The sequence below is a fragment of the Cupressus sempervirens genome, chromosome 3 (assembly GCF_028749045.1).
Source record: "Cupressus sempervirens isolate cs-2001-9-10 chromosome 3, ASM2874904v1, whole genome shotgun sequence".
NCBI classification, from domain to species: Eukaryota; Viridiplantae; Streptophyta; class Pinopsida; order Cupressales; family Cupressaceae; genus Cupressus; species Cupressus sempervirens.
This window is the reverse complement of record NC_143120.1, coordinates 472585590-472599172: the sequence shown is the minus strand read 5'-3', so window position 1 is coordinate 472599172 and position 13583 is coordinate 472585590. Positions and strand designations below refer to the sequence as shown.

At 35.3% G+C, this 13583-nt stretch overlaps 1 protein-coding gene across 3 annotated transcripts in view; it reads right to left on the bottom strand.

The window, feature by feature from the left end:
• LOC149567191 (ubiquitin C-terminal hydrolase 12-like) overlaps positions 1-13583 on the bottom strand; it is a 166516-nt gene that overhangs the window by 126594 nt on the left and 26339 nt on the right. For all 3 annotated transcript variants that reach the window (XM_089820373.1, XM_089820372.1, XM_089820371.1), the window contains exons 4-8: positions 11414-11679; positions 10203-10421; positions 9995-10103; positions 9796-9911; positions 9091-9189 (exon numbers count right to left, since the gene is read on the bottom strand). In XM_089820373.1, coding sequence (XP_089676499.1) covers positions 9091-9189; positions 9796-9911; positions 9995-10103; positions 10203-10421; positions 11414-11679 — 809 coding nt within the window. The remainder of the gene's footprint in view (positions 1-9090; positions 9190-9795; positions 9912-9994; positions 10104-10202; positions 10422-11413; positions 11680-13583) is intronic.

The window sequence follows — 13583 nt, the reverse complement described above, 5'->3', positions numbered from 1 at the left end:
TTATTCCTGCCCTACATGCATAAGTTGGTGCGAAATGTGGTATTATGTTGTGTTAACTACTGGAAGTAGTGAGCAGAAAGTATCTATAGATCATTTGATTGAGTTGTAGAAGTACATTAGTGGTGGATATTTTCTCTTTTATTCCTCTTCATCTAGGCAATGAACCTTCTTCTACTACACCTTTAATATTGGTGTATATAGGGTTATGAATAGTCAAGTTGTGGCTATCTTAATCCTTAATTAAGTCATGTTATCATTATTATATTATTATTTAGGTAGGTAGGTCAGCCTAGGTGTTATAGAGGGTTGTGTCTATTCAGCCTAAGCATAATTAGGTGTATATAGGAGGTTGTGAGTCTTATTTCAAGATCATATTGTGAAGTGTGTTCTCATTGGAGATATTTGGAGGTTGCCCCCTCGAAGTGGCCTATTACTCTCAGTTATTATCAAGTATTTGTAGAATATTTCATATTATCTCTTCCATTGTGCAAGTTATTTCATTAAAAGTGGTATCAGAGCATGATCTTGGCACCATAGAGGCAAGATTTTTTCTCCACATCGGAGATGATTTTGGGAAGAGCATAACTTTCAGATTTTAGCGAATTTTATTTAAAGATTTTTAAAGGGTATTTGAAGACCATATAAAAGAAGCTATAGTCCAAATTTCAAAGGAATTGGAGCAAATTTGAGAAAATTATTGCAGAATTACTATTTCTACACAATTTATTGAGATCTACATATCTCTCACATCCTACCGAATTGGAGTATAACTTGTATTGGGTTTTTTAATACCTAGTAGAGGAGCCTATAACATTTCAAAGCTTCGAAAAATTGAAGCAAAAATAAGCAAGTTATTGCAATATTAGGAAAATTCTCTCTCAAACCAACAAATTTGCTAATTTTTTTTTTTTTTTTTTGAGTAAGAGTATCTTGGCCCTACTAAGTTATAGTAAATAAATAAATAATTCAAAGAATTTACATTTCATTTGTGTGATTTGTTTAAAAAATATTGGTTTCCATCATGACAGGGCCTCCAACAAGAGGCAAAAAGAATGCTACCACACTAGGGAAATCCTTTGATAAGGATTGGGAAACAACAGAGGATAGTAATCCCAATGAGGAAATAAGTTCGTTCAAGGAAGATGTTAAGAGGGATATGTGTGACCTACGAGGAGATATATCAGATCTACGAAGCATGTTAAGTGCCTATATGAATGAATCAAGGAAGGAGTTCTCAAGCAATCAAGGTGAAACCTTCAAGTCAACTAATAATGACACAAATTTTAATACTCCTATGGGATCTAGGATTGTTTTCCAAAGGTGGATATGCACAAGTTTGATGGAAGGATCCTCTAACATGGATAAACCAAATGGAGAATTTTTTTGAAGTACATCAAACCCCATATGGACAAAAGGTCACAATGGCTCCCTTATATCTAGAACCAGATCAATTCATTTGGTATCATTAGCTTTGTACTCACCAGAGGAAAAAGGGTCTCACCATATCATGGTCAATTTTTACAAAAGAACTCCAAGCACAATATAGCAATAGTGTGATAGACAACTTCTTTAGCCAGCTTGTTAAGCTTCAACAAACAGGATCAATTAAGGATTATATTCAAAAATTCCAAAATCTATCCTTAAAAGTGGATAGAATTATAGAGAACTTGAATGATTTATTCTTGGGTGGTCTCAAGGATCACATTCAACATGAGGTACGCATGTTTAGTCCTAGCTCAGTAAATGAGTCTTTTATATTGGATAAGTTCTTGATTCCTAGAAAACAAGGGGCTAATGTGACAAGAGAAAAAGGATATTCAACACCTTCTCTTCCTCAACCTACTAGGTTGACTCCACAACAAATTGAGGAGAAAAGAGCAAAAGTGTTGTGTTTCAATTGTGATAGCAAATACAGTCGAGGACATAAATGTAGTGAAAAGAAAATGTTCTATGTTGAAGGTCCAAGTGAGGAAGAAGAGGAGGAACCCATATTAGAGAAGGATAAGAACTCAAGGAATCACATGATTCTCAACTAATCATTTCTTGTCATGCACTTTCAAGTTTCAGTGCACCACAACCTCTCAAGGTAGTGGGTTTCTTAAAGAAGCAGAAAATAACAATGTTGATCGACTCAGGTAGTACTCATAATTTTATCAACAAAAAGTTGGCAACTCTTCTAAATTGTTTTATACATCTGGCCCTAGAGTTTCAGGTTTTGATTGCAAATGGGGGTACAGTTAGTTGTTCAGGGAAGTGTCATAGCATCAAATTATCCATGGGAGATTATCAACTTGATACCTCAATGTATGTGATATCCATGGGTGCAACAGATATTGTTTTGGGAGTATAATGGCTTGCTACATTGGGAACAATTGAGATGAACTTCCAAGAACTATTCATGAGATTTCAATCAAAAGGAAAGGTAGTGGAGCTAAGGGGATTGAAGGCAAAATACCCACATATGGTAAGCTCTCATCAAATGCAAAAGTTGCTTAAGAAAGGGCTGGATGGATTTGCGGCCCAGCTATGTTCATTAGAAGTCACTCAATCTAATGCTCTTACTCATCCAGATTTACAAGCAATAATTGATCGTCACTCAATGATTCTTGGAGATATGCCTAAAAGACTTCCTCCTAAGAGGGATCATGAGCATTGCGTACAACTAGTTCCAAGGAGCCAGCCACCAAACATCAGGCCTTATATAGGTACCCACAAAGTGAGATAGGAAAAATTGTTGAGGAAATGCTAGAGACAGGAATTATCAAGCATAGCCAAAGTGCTTACTCCTTGCCTGTGGTGATGGTGTAAGAAGGATGAAACTTGGCACATGTGTCTAGATTATAGAGTGCTCAACAAATACACCATTAAAGATAAGTTTCCTATTCCAATCATTGATGATTTGCTAGATGAATTAAATGGATCTATGTATTTTACCAAGTTAGATCTTAGATTGGGTTATCACCATATTCAAATTGAGGAAGATATTTGTAAGACAACATTTCGATCTCACGAGGGTCATTATGAATTTTTGGTGATGTCATTCGGTCTTATCAATGCACTATCTACATTCCAAAGTTTGATGAATTCCATTTTCAAGAAGTTCTTGAGAAAGTTCGTGTTAGTATTCTTTGATGATATATTGATTTATAGCAAGACTTGGGAAGAACATTTGCAGCATGTAGATCAAGCATTACAATTACTCAAAGATCATCAACTCTATGTTAAGCCATCCAAGTGTGCTTTTGGTCTTAAGGAGGTGGAGCATTCAGGACACATAGTTTCACATAAGGAGTAAACGTGAACCCTAACAAAATTAAGGCTATCATGGAATGGCCTATTCCAAAACCCATTAAGAAGATGAGGGGTTTCTTGGGATTGACAGGGTACTATAGAAGATTTGTGAAGAATTATGGTCGTATAGCAGCACCCCTCACCACTCTATTGAAGAAGGATTCTTTTCATTGGAATGAATCTGCTAATGTAGCATTTGAGCAATTGAAGGAGGCTATGTGTACAACTCCAGTGCTTGCCACTCCGAACTTCACCAACGAATTCATTGTGGAATGTGATGCTTCTGGAAATGGGATAGGGGTAGTTCTATTGCAAGAAGGTTAACCAATTGCTTTTGAGAGTCGTCAATTAATAGGTAAAAATCAGTTCAAACATATTTATGAGAAGGAAATGCTAGCAATCCTCCATGCAGTTAAACAATAAAGGCCTTATTTAATGGGTCGACACTTCAAGGTTAAGACAGATCATGATAGCCTAAAATATTTTTTGGAACAAACACTATCTTCGAAAGAGCAACAAAAATGGGTCACTAAGATGTTGGGATATGACTTTGAGATTGTATATAAGAAAGGGAAGGAAAATATTGTGGCCGATGCACTTTCCAAGAAGGATGAAAAAGATGAAGCCTTATTGTGTGTCCTTTCAATATTACAAGAAAATTGGGTGGTAGAAGCCAAAGAAGAGTGGCAAAATGATGTTGCAACAAGTAATCTCATCCAACAAGTAAAAAGTGATCCTAGTAGTTCAGATAAGTTTTGTTTAGAGGGGGATATTCTTTGGTATAAAGATCGCTTGTATCTCTGCAAGAGTTTCACTCTTAAACACAAGATTCTCACAGAGCTACATGAGTCCCCAATTAGTGGTCATTCAGGATTTTTGAAGACATATCATCGGGTCAAGCAAGATTTTTTTTTGGGAAGGGCTAAAAGGTGATGTTCAAAAATTTGTGGTTGAATGTTTGGTTTGTCAAAGAAATAAGAGGGAGACAATTAAGACACCAGGTTACTTGCAGCCCTTATCTATTCCTAGCCAACATTAGGAAGAGGTATCCATGGACTTCATCGCAGAGCTTCCCAAATCTAAAAGTCAAAATGTCATCATGGTAGTAGTTGATCACCTCCCTAAATATGCACATTTCATTGCATTATCACATCCTTTTACAACAAGTACAGTGGCAAAAGGTTTCTTGGAGAATATCCAGAAGCTACATGGTACACCTAAGGTTACTGTCAGTGATCGTGATCCTATCTTTACTAGTCACTTTTGGAAAGATTTATTCTCATGTTGAGTACCCAATTGGCTCATAGTTCTTCATACCGTCCTCAATTAGATGGGCAAACTGAGGTTGTTAATAAATGTTTGGAAGGATATCTACATTGTTTCACTTCAAAGAAACAATCTCAATGGGTAGATTGGCTACCCCTTGCAGAATGGTGGTACAGTACTTCTTTTCATAGCTCATCAAAAATGTCTCCACTCTTGGCACTATATGGATATCATCCTCCTTCCATCACATCATCATTAAAGGTATCACTAGGAGTTTAGGCAGTAGAGGACCACTTGCTTCATCAACAACGGGTACTTTCAAGACTCAAGGAGAATGTAGCTATGGCACAAAATCAAATGAAACAACAAGCGGACCAACATCGTAGTGAAAGAAATTTTGAAGTTGGGAATTGGATCTTCTTGAGATTGCAACCTTATAAACAAATCTTAATGAAGCAACAAAAAAAAAAAGTTGTCTCCAAGATATTATGGACCATACCAAATCATGCAAAAGATTGATCGTGTTGCCTACAAGCTAGAGTTGCCACCAACAACAAAGATACATCCAGTTTTTCATGTTTCTTATTTGAAGAAGGTAATTGGGTAGAATATTCCTACTCAAATAGTACTACCAGAGCTTGATGAAGAAGGAAAAATTATTTTGGAACCAGAGTGCATTCTTCAAACATGCACGAAGAAGTTAAGGAATAGAACCCTCACCCAGTCTCTCATCCAATGGAAGAAGTTACTAGTTGAAGAGGCCACATGGGAGGATGAGGAGTTCATTCAAAAGAATCTACGCTTGGTTAGCATTGAGGACAATGCTTCTTTGAAGAGAGGGTGCATGCTACGCCCTTAATATTGGTGTATATAGGGTTATGAATAGTCAACTTGCGGCTTTCTTAATCCTTAATTAAGTCATGTTATCATTATTCTATTATTATTTAGGTAGGTAGGTCGGCCTAAGTGTTATATAGGTTTGTGTCTATTCAGCCTAAGCATAATTAGGTATATATAGGAGGTTGAGTCTTATTTCAAGATCATATTGTGAAGTGTGTTCTCATTGGAATATTTGGAGGTTATTATCAAGTATTTGTAGAATATTTCATATTTCTCTTCCACTGTGCAAGTTATTTCTTTACATCTTCTACGCAATGAGCCCTCTAGAAAGATCCTTGCTTTGCAAAAAAACACCTTAACCGGTGTCACCCTGATAGGTGTTTATATATATTTGAGAAGTAATCTTCACTGTGGTTTTTCTCTTAACAAGGTTTTCCACCTAAATCTGGTGTTTCATTGTGTATGGTTTTCTCTTTTTTTTTATGCTCTTTCAGGTTTACATCTTTTTTCTGTTAAAGATTAATGATTAGTGTTTGTGGATCTGATTCAAGGAAAGGTTTAAAGGTTCTATTAACAACTGATTTACCCCCTCCCCTCTGATTCCTCCAATGTGTTTAACATAGACATTGTAAAGAAGTTTGAAGGCTTCAAGATTGCCCATGTTTACCAAGATTCAAATAGGGAGGTTGATACCCTAGCCAACCTATCAATCAACTACATAAGTCGACCTAGATATAACACATGCCCTGTTCTCATCATCATAATAAAACAATGGTTTTTACACAATCAAGTAGACTAAAGTAGGGAAGCGCACAAAGAAATCGATGATTAATGTGCATCTATAAAATTGTGTGGGAGAACCCTATGAATTGGCAAAGATAACAAACTTCTCTCCATCTTTGTACGCATGGAGGCAATCGTGAGTCTAGAATGCAAATCCCATTTAGAGAGGTGATCACAAAGAAATTAAGTGATAACAGATTTCCACAATCCATGACAATGAATTCTTGCTTCTAGGTTCAATTGTGTAACGATTTTTACCATCAATGTTTAGGGTCATACTACATAATCCTGATCCAAAACGTTGATGGTAAAAACTGTTGCACAATGATGGATCATGTAGTATGATCCGAAAAACTGTTACACAATTGAACCCCGGATCATGTAGTACGATCCAAAACGTTGATGGTAAAAACTATTACACAATTCAATCCAGAAACAAGAATTCACAGAGAAATTGTTCAAAAGTATTGTCAAAACCAACTCTAAAATAGTGTTGCAAGCAATGAATATGGTTTTGGATGACACCTTTATGCATTCAAGCCCCAAATATGTTAACTCAGATGTTGCCTTCCAATCTATGATTGTCTTCCTTGTGAGAGGAAATACCCATGGTGTCACCATTGGTCGCAGCCTAGATAAGGCCCATGGCATGTGGAATTTAAGATTCTGCTTGAGAAGGCAGCGAATGGGCTCGTCTCTCATAGAAGGTCATGGCCTTGGCCTACCATTCTTTCATTTGAGGGTTCAATGAATCAGTCTTTCGCCTTTGTGGCATTTGCAGAGAATAGCTCCAAGGAGATGGCCATGCGTTCAACCATACCTACCCTTCCTCAACAAGGAGAAGTTAATCAAAAGCCAAAACGTAGAGAAATGAGGTATATAAAAGTTAAAGAATTATACCCACAGATAGTAGCATCTTCTATAGTTTGAATGAGTGTATAGCTTCTTGGAAAATGGATTCTGGAAGCTTGAAAAATGGTCATTTTTTATATGTATCAAAAGGCCTTCCTGAAAAGAGTCAATTTTGTATGCACCTAGTAGGGCCTCCTATGGAGATGCAAAAATATGTGAATTTTCAATGTATTGATATAATGGGTGAGACTCCATAAAGCCCTTCTATTGATCCAAAAATATAAATCAACATTTTTTAATAATTTAAACCTATAAATCTAACATCTAGCTAAAATTTAACATAATACAAAATACCCAAGGTAACAAAATATTAGTTAGTAAAGGCGAATTTTTGAACTTTTAAAAAGTAATATCAAAATCTAAAAGCTAAATTTTACTTTCTTGTTAAACCTAACTTTAGTCTTAAATCATTAAACTGGGAGTGAAATCCTAAAAGAAACGTCCATCCTAGTGCTTTCTTAGGAACATTGCCTATACTAAGTTAGTCATCCCTCATCCTGACCATATCACAGAGGCTCAGCTTGTCTTGAAATCACCTTTTCTTGAGAACTTAGCCTATCTCAAGTAAAAATTACTCCTGAACCGAAAAGCTAATCTTTCATTTTTTTTAATTTAAACTAAATGGCTATTTTAATTATATCAAAATTTGTGATAAAAACTATAACTAAAAGTCATAAGTTTTCCCACATTGTCCAACAGTGGTAGTATGGAAAAATTCCTGAGGGAGCAACAGAAATCACACATGAAAAAAAAGAAAAATGGAAAATGAGAAACCCCAAAAGACATCACACAAAAGGAATAAAATCATGGGCAACAACAGAAATCACAATCAGAAAATCGGGGAAAAAATTGTAGGAGAAGATGAAGGCCTGACACAGGCAAAAAGGAAAAAAACTAAAGTAAAACAAACCAAGGTAAAAGTTTAAAGAAATCAGAGCAAACAAAAACGAATAGAAACAGAAGTCCACAAGCCCACCTTGAAATCCAGTCCATTACTACTCAGAATCATTGCTTTGACGACAAAGCTAAATTTTATCTAAAAAACCTGTATGTTAACATGCAAAGCTAATGTCCAAAGTTAAATATCACAAGCTTTCTCTTTTTTTTTGGTTTGACAGCATGATATTCATTTGATCTTCACTCTATTTTTTAATATGGCGACTGGACTGATTCTTCCAGTAAATTTATCTTAACTTATTTTATCTTGCTTCTCTGATATTGATTAATATTTTTACAGGCCATTGATGTTTTTGATCTTTTACAAATTGATTTACGATGTAGTACACCAACCACAATTTGAAACTGTATTATTTACAGGCAAAGTTGTTTTGAGCTTGCCACTATACCATAACATGATTAAACTTGTTTAATTTTTTGGGAATATTCGACTGTAATAATCAGGATACTACAAACTACTAATATCGAGAAATGTACATAAAATTAAATTTCTGTTATGTGAGATATTTATGCTGGTACAACTGAATTTTTTAAATAGAAGTTCCAGGGATCTATTAAAGGGACTCCAGTCCCATTTCTTAAAGGAGGAACAACAACGTAGCTAAAATCCTGTACCCAAAAAGAAAGGCACAGACTACAAGCATAAATCAAAACAGCAATGCATAAAAACAAACCCAAGAACAAGCAACACGGGAAAAAATCCTCAACCCATAGAGGAGATTATAACAGCCAAGCGCATGTGGGATACACTAAAAAGTTAACATTATTACAGGACTTTATAAACTCCCAATCAGGCTAGCCCTGAGCAACATGGCACTACCAGTACATTATTAATTGGTAATATTTAACCAATAAACAAACAATGAGCTTAGAACTGATAATTTTGTAGTTCCCATATTTTAATGTCACAGTGTCTAATATTAAAATCCCTCTCCATCCAAACAAGATAAGTTTAGGCTATGACCAAATGTGTCAAACCATGAGAGTACAATTTGATTACATCATGTTCATAAGATCTGAAATCCCAGTATGCTGCATTACCTTGATCATCGTGTCACGCATGAAATCATATTCAAAGCGTTTGAGTTGAAGCTGTAGCACTGGAGGAAAATCAATGAAAAGAACACCTTTTCTTGCCTCCTGTATGACAAAACGAAGAAACATATATTTATATCTAGAATATTGCACTGGAATGGTAGCTGATCTACAAGTCACCAGTATTAGATACAAATAAATAATTCAGATTTTTTTTATTTTATATACATATATATTAACATACATATGTACATATTAAAGATATTGTACAAACATTTTGGTAAATGGCAATGATTGTTTGTCACATCAAGGACCAGACCAGATATAAATTTGAGTTTAAGACCACCTTTGTGGGAATTTGATGAAAATGTCAATGTATTCATATGAAATACTAGAGATGACCTGATGGTTAAAACGTGTACTCCATAAAGGACATGGAAAGCTCAAAATCTATAGTTGGGTAGAGTTGTATGAAATGTTGAACAATATATAACGTAAAAGAACTAACAATCCACTTGTATATTTTCCCACTGGAATCTCAGACACCAAATTGATGTCTAGCTTTATGAAACCCTTAAAATTTATGGTTGCCTTCACCCCTATAAACACAAGATTGATGTAAAAAAATTCAGAGGCGTCACTCTCTACAGACTCTATGGATATGTGGAACTGGAGAGTACTAGCAATTACTTTTCACAAATGATGAAATACCTGCAAGCCATAATGTTCTGCGTGATATTTATTATCACCTTCTAGCCTTTCAACTTCCACATACTTGTCAAAAGATGCATAGACATCTCGACAGCCTTTTACATCAAGTTGTAGATCTGATTGCAAAATATGAGCAACAAATTAACAAATAAAGCAATTTCTGATTCTAAATTAAACAGGGTTGTGAAGAAGAGCATACCATAGAATGACTCTTTCCGTGTGGACTTGTAATCTACATTAATACATTCAATGTAATTCATATGATGGCCCTCAAATAGTTGTTGTATTGTACCCTCCACAGCAGTACCCTGAAATATAACAGTATAAAGAAGCTTTCCATTTCAACAAGAACTTCATGAGAAATTGGGGTGTTGGGACAATCACAAATTAAATACAAAATTCAAGACCTTCATTTTGTCCTCTAGTTTCTCACACAACACACGGTTCAGCTCCTGCACATCATGCTGCAGAAAAGAATCGTATGTATCCCATCCAAAAGATTTTGTCAAATCTTTTGTTGACACACTGGTATCACTATATTGGAGTTTGTAGAATACACTCTGTAGAGCCAAAGGAATGCTATTTGAAGGCACGTCATTTTCAGTTGTTGGCATATGATACACTGCCTGACAAATCACAAAGCAATCCATATCAAGTTCAATGTCTATTAGGAGTTCATAATTATAAGTTATAATTACTTCATTCCATATAAATCCCCGCATGATCACATAGCATTAAAACTTGTTGATATTGCACTGTATTCATTCATAGTAAAAGCTACACTTAAAACATACCATAAAAAATATTGAACTCAAACTGCAAAAAGGTAAGTAATTGGAGACTGGTACAAGCATATTTTAATTAAACATTTCAATTTTTTATGGGATTTGGCCCTCACGTGTTGTGAGTCACCTCAAGATGACCTCGATGAATACTCTTTCTACTAATGACATTTTCCCTTGGTGCGATCGTTCTTATTTTGTTAATAATTACATGGCAAAGAAAAATCATTTAGCACATGAGCAACTTTAAGAATATGTTAGGAGAGAGAAACAGTGAATATACCCTATGCATGATCATTGAACATAATAACTTCTCGACATTGCATGTTAGAGGGGCATAAATTTAACATGATAAGATTGCATTCTTTAATTTTGAACACTGTAAAATATATATTTAACCCAACCTAGAGAATTAAGTAATTGATTGCTTCCTCATGCACTTTTTAATTAGACTGTTTATTTCAAAAGGATTTGACTCATGGCTGTTTTAAACCATCTCAAGATGGCCTTCGCAAGTACTTATTGCCCAAAGACATTATTCCTAATGTATTTTTTTTTATTACAAGGCAAGACAATCCCTTAATTACACAAGAACCTTTAAGCATTTGTTGGTATAAGAGTAACAACATATGCAATCAACCACTTCAGTCTTTTCACCATTCAGCCTCTTCCTCCGTTGGCAAAGCTTTTAGACCATGTAATGCCTTACAAGTCACTGTTGTCTCATAATTCTTACTTACATGGGATTAACCCATATACAAATCACTCAATTATTTGTGTTAAGTAATTGACATCTTCCACGAGCATTTTGTAATTACATAAACTTATAGGCAAACCTTTCTGAAGTAAGGCATATGATACAGTGTTTGAAGAAGAGAATTCATGTAGCATGTTGCTCCTTGATTCTTCAGTCCAACAAATCCAGTCTCTTTTTTTGAATCATAACTCCAGTAGTCTAAGCTTTTTTGTACCGTAACTTCTGCTTCTACCATCAGACTGTCATGTATCAAATACCCTTTTGCTGGGTCATAAAGATCCGTAAGTGGCATAAATGATGTGAAACCCCAATCGCTCTCCCAAGCAGTAAAATTATGTTGAGTTTCTGCAGATTATTTTAGCAAAAAAACACACATCAATATTTAGACAAGAGGACAGCACATAACTCCATGAACCAGAAAAAAGTACCAAAATAGTAGCATTCCACATTAGAATCTATTCCAAAAAAGACATCAGCAGTAAAGGTAAAAGATGACTTCAAATTAACTAAACAGACAGTAATGTAGGTTTTGAATCTGACACATCTCTGCAGACTTATGACATCCAAAGAAACAAGGAAACAGATATAGAAGAGATGGAAAAAAAAATGCAAGCGAAAATTGATGCTATGATACACTCTTCATTAATGTATATATAAATTTGCAGAATGAAATCAAGTTGGAAAATTCCTTTGAACTGAGCAAGCATATGCACCTCAATTGGTCTAAATGATCTGTAGTACTACATGTGCAAGGTCACTTCATTTAGTACATCTGGCATAGAAGTACTGGATTATTAATGTACATGAACACCCTACTCAATCTAGCTGATACACTGTTAATGAACTGCAAATGTAAACTAAGAATCGTTAGTGTACTAGACAAAGCATTCAAGGTTGAATTTGCAATGAAAAGATATTTGCAAGGAATTGATCATAGGATATTCTAATCATTTCTTCCACATTTAATGGGAAGTACACCCGATTTCTTAGATGTGAAAGCTTCTTTGAAAGAGCTTATTTTGAGAACCTCTTCATTTTTATTAGCAAAGTGACTATCTGTTCAACCATGTACCAGTGCAAGTGCAAAAATTGCACAAAGTACCATCGTCTAGTAGTTGCTGAAAATCCAGTTTGTACAACTCGCACTAGCTCACACTGACAACATCATTGATACCAACTTGAGTTGAAGTTCCAAGTAAAGATGCATTGGGACAGATAGCTTTGAGAGTTGTGTAAGGCCTGTAACAGATGTTCTTCAACTTAAAGAGTCATGGGTTCTGAAAATTATGCTTATCCAAATGAAGCCAAGCACAATCACCAACTAGGAAAGAATGAAGCATTTAAGGATGGTCATGGAGTACCTTGAAATTGGCCTTATTAGAATATTATAATGTTTCTTTAATGGCCATCTTAGGTTATTAGGTAGTTTCTATTTTTGTCTTTAGCTCATGATTGTTTCTTCTAGAAACATCATCTTTGTAAATCTATATAAGGCACTTTTGTCTCCTCTGTTTAATAATATAACAACACGATTTACCATAACAGGCCCAAGTATACTTAAGGCTAATTTGAATTTTGGCATTAAAGTAGTTCAAATCTTCCATAGAAGAGCAAATATCTTGCTCCTCTTGTTGAAGGAATGTAGCTTAAGTCTGGAGATCAACCAGAATCTACCCCTCTACAAGCAGCAAAGGGCTAGGATCGCCTTTGTTAGGGAAGTGTGATCTGAACCTCATGAACGAAGGGCTAAAGAACCTCTCCAATTGGTCAAGCAGTTCACTATATCTCAAATCTCAACATTAAGGTCGAAAGCCTAAGACCAACATGTACATTGACTTCAAAAGGAAATTGTCTTGCAGGGACATAAGTAGCTCTAGTTGTAACCATGCTGAAGAATGTACAAATAGTTGTCATCCTGCCAGTTCTGACAACAATAGCTGTAGATCATGCATTCAAGTGCAACCTCAGTGTAGCTATCACATGCAGAATAAAGGAACTGGAAAAGCCCAACAAGAATTCAAGAAGCTTTCACGAAAAATTCCAAAAGTGATTCAAGAAGAAAGAATCACAAACGGAGATAACAGTAAACATGTTTGATGAACAAGTCAGCTTATGGAGTATGGTGCAGAGCATTAAAATTCACATTTACTGAAACCAGTACACCACAACAAAGATGAGGCAATACCAGCATTTAGTGTTGAGCAGGTCACTAATGAAATCCATTGAAATAGATCACTTTAGTCATAAAC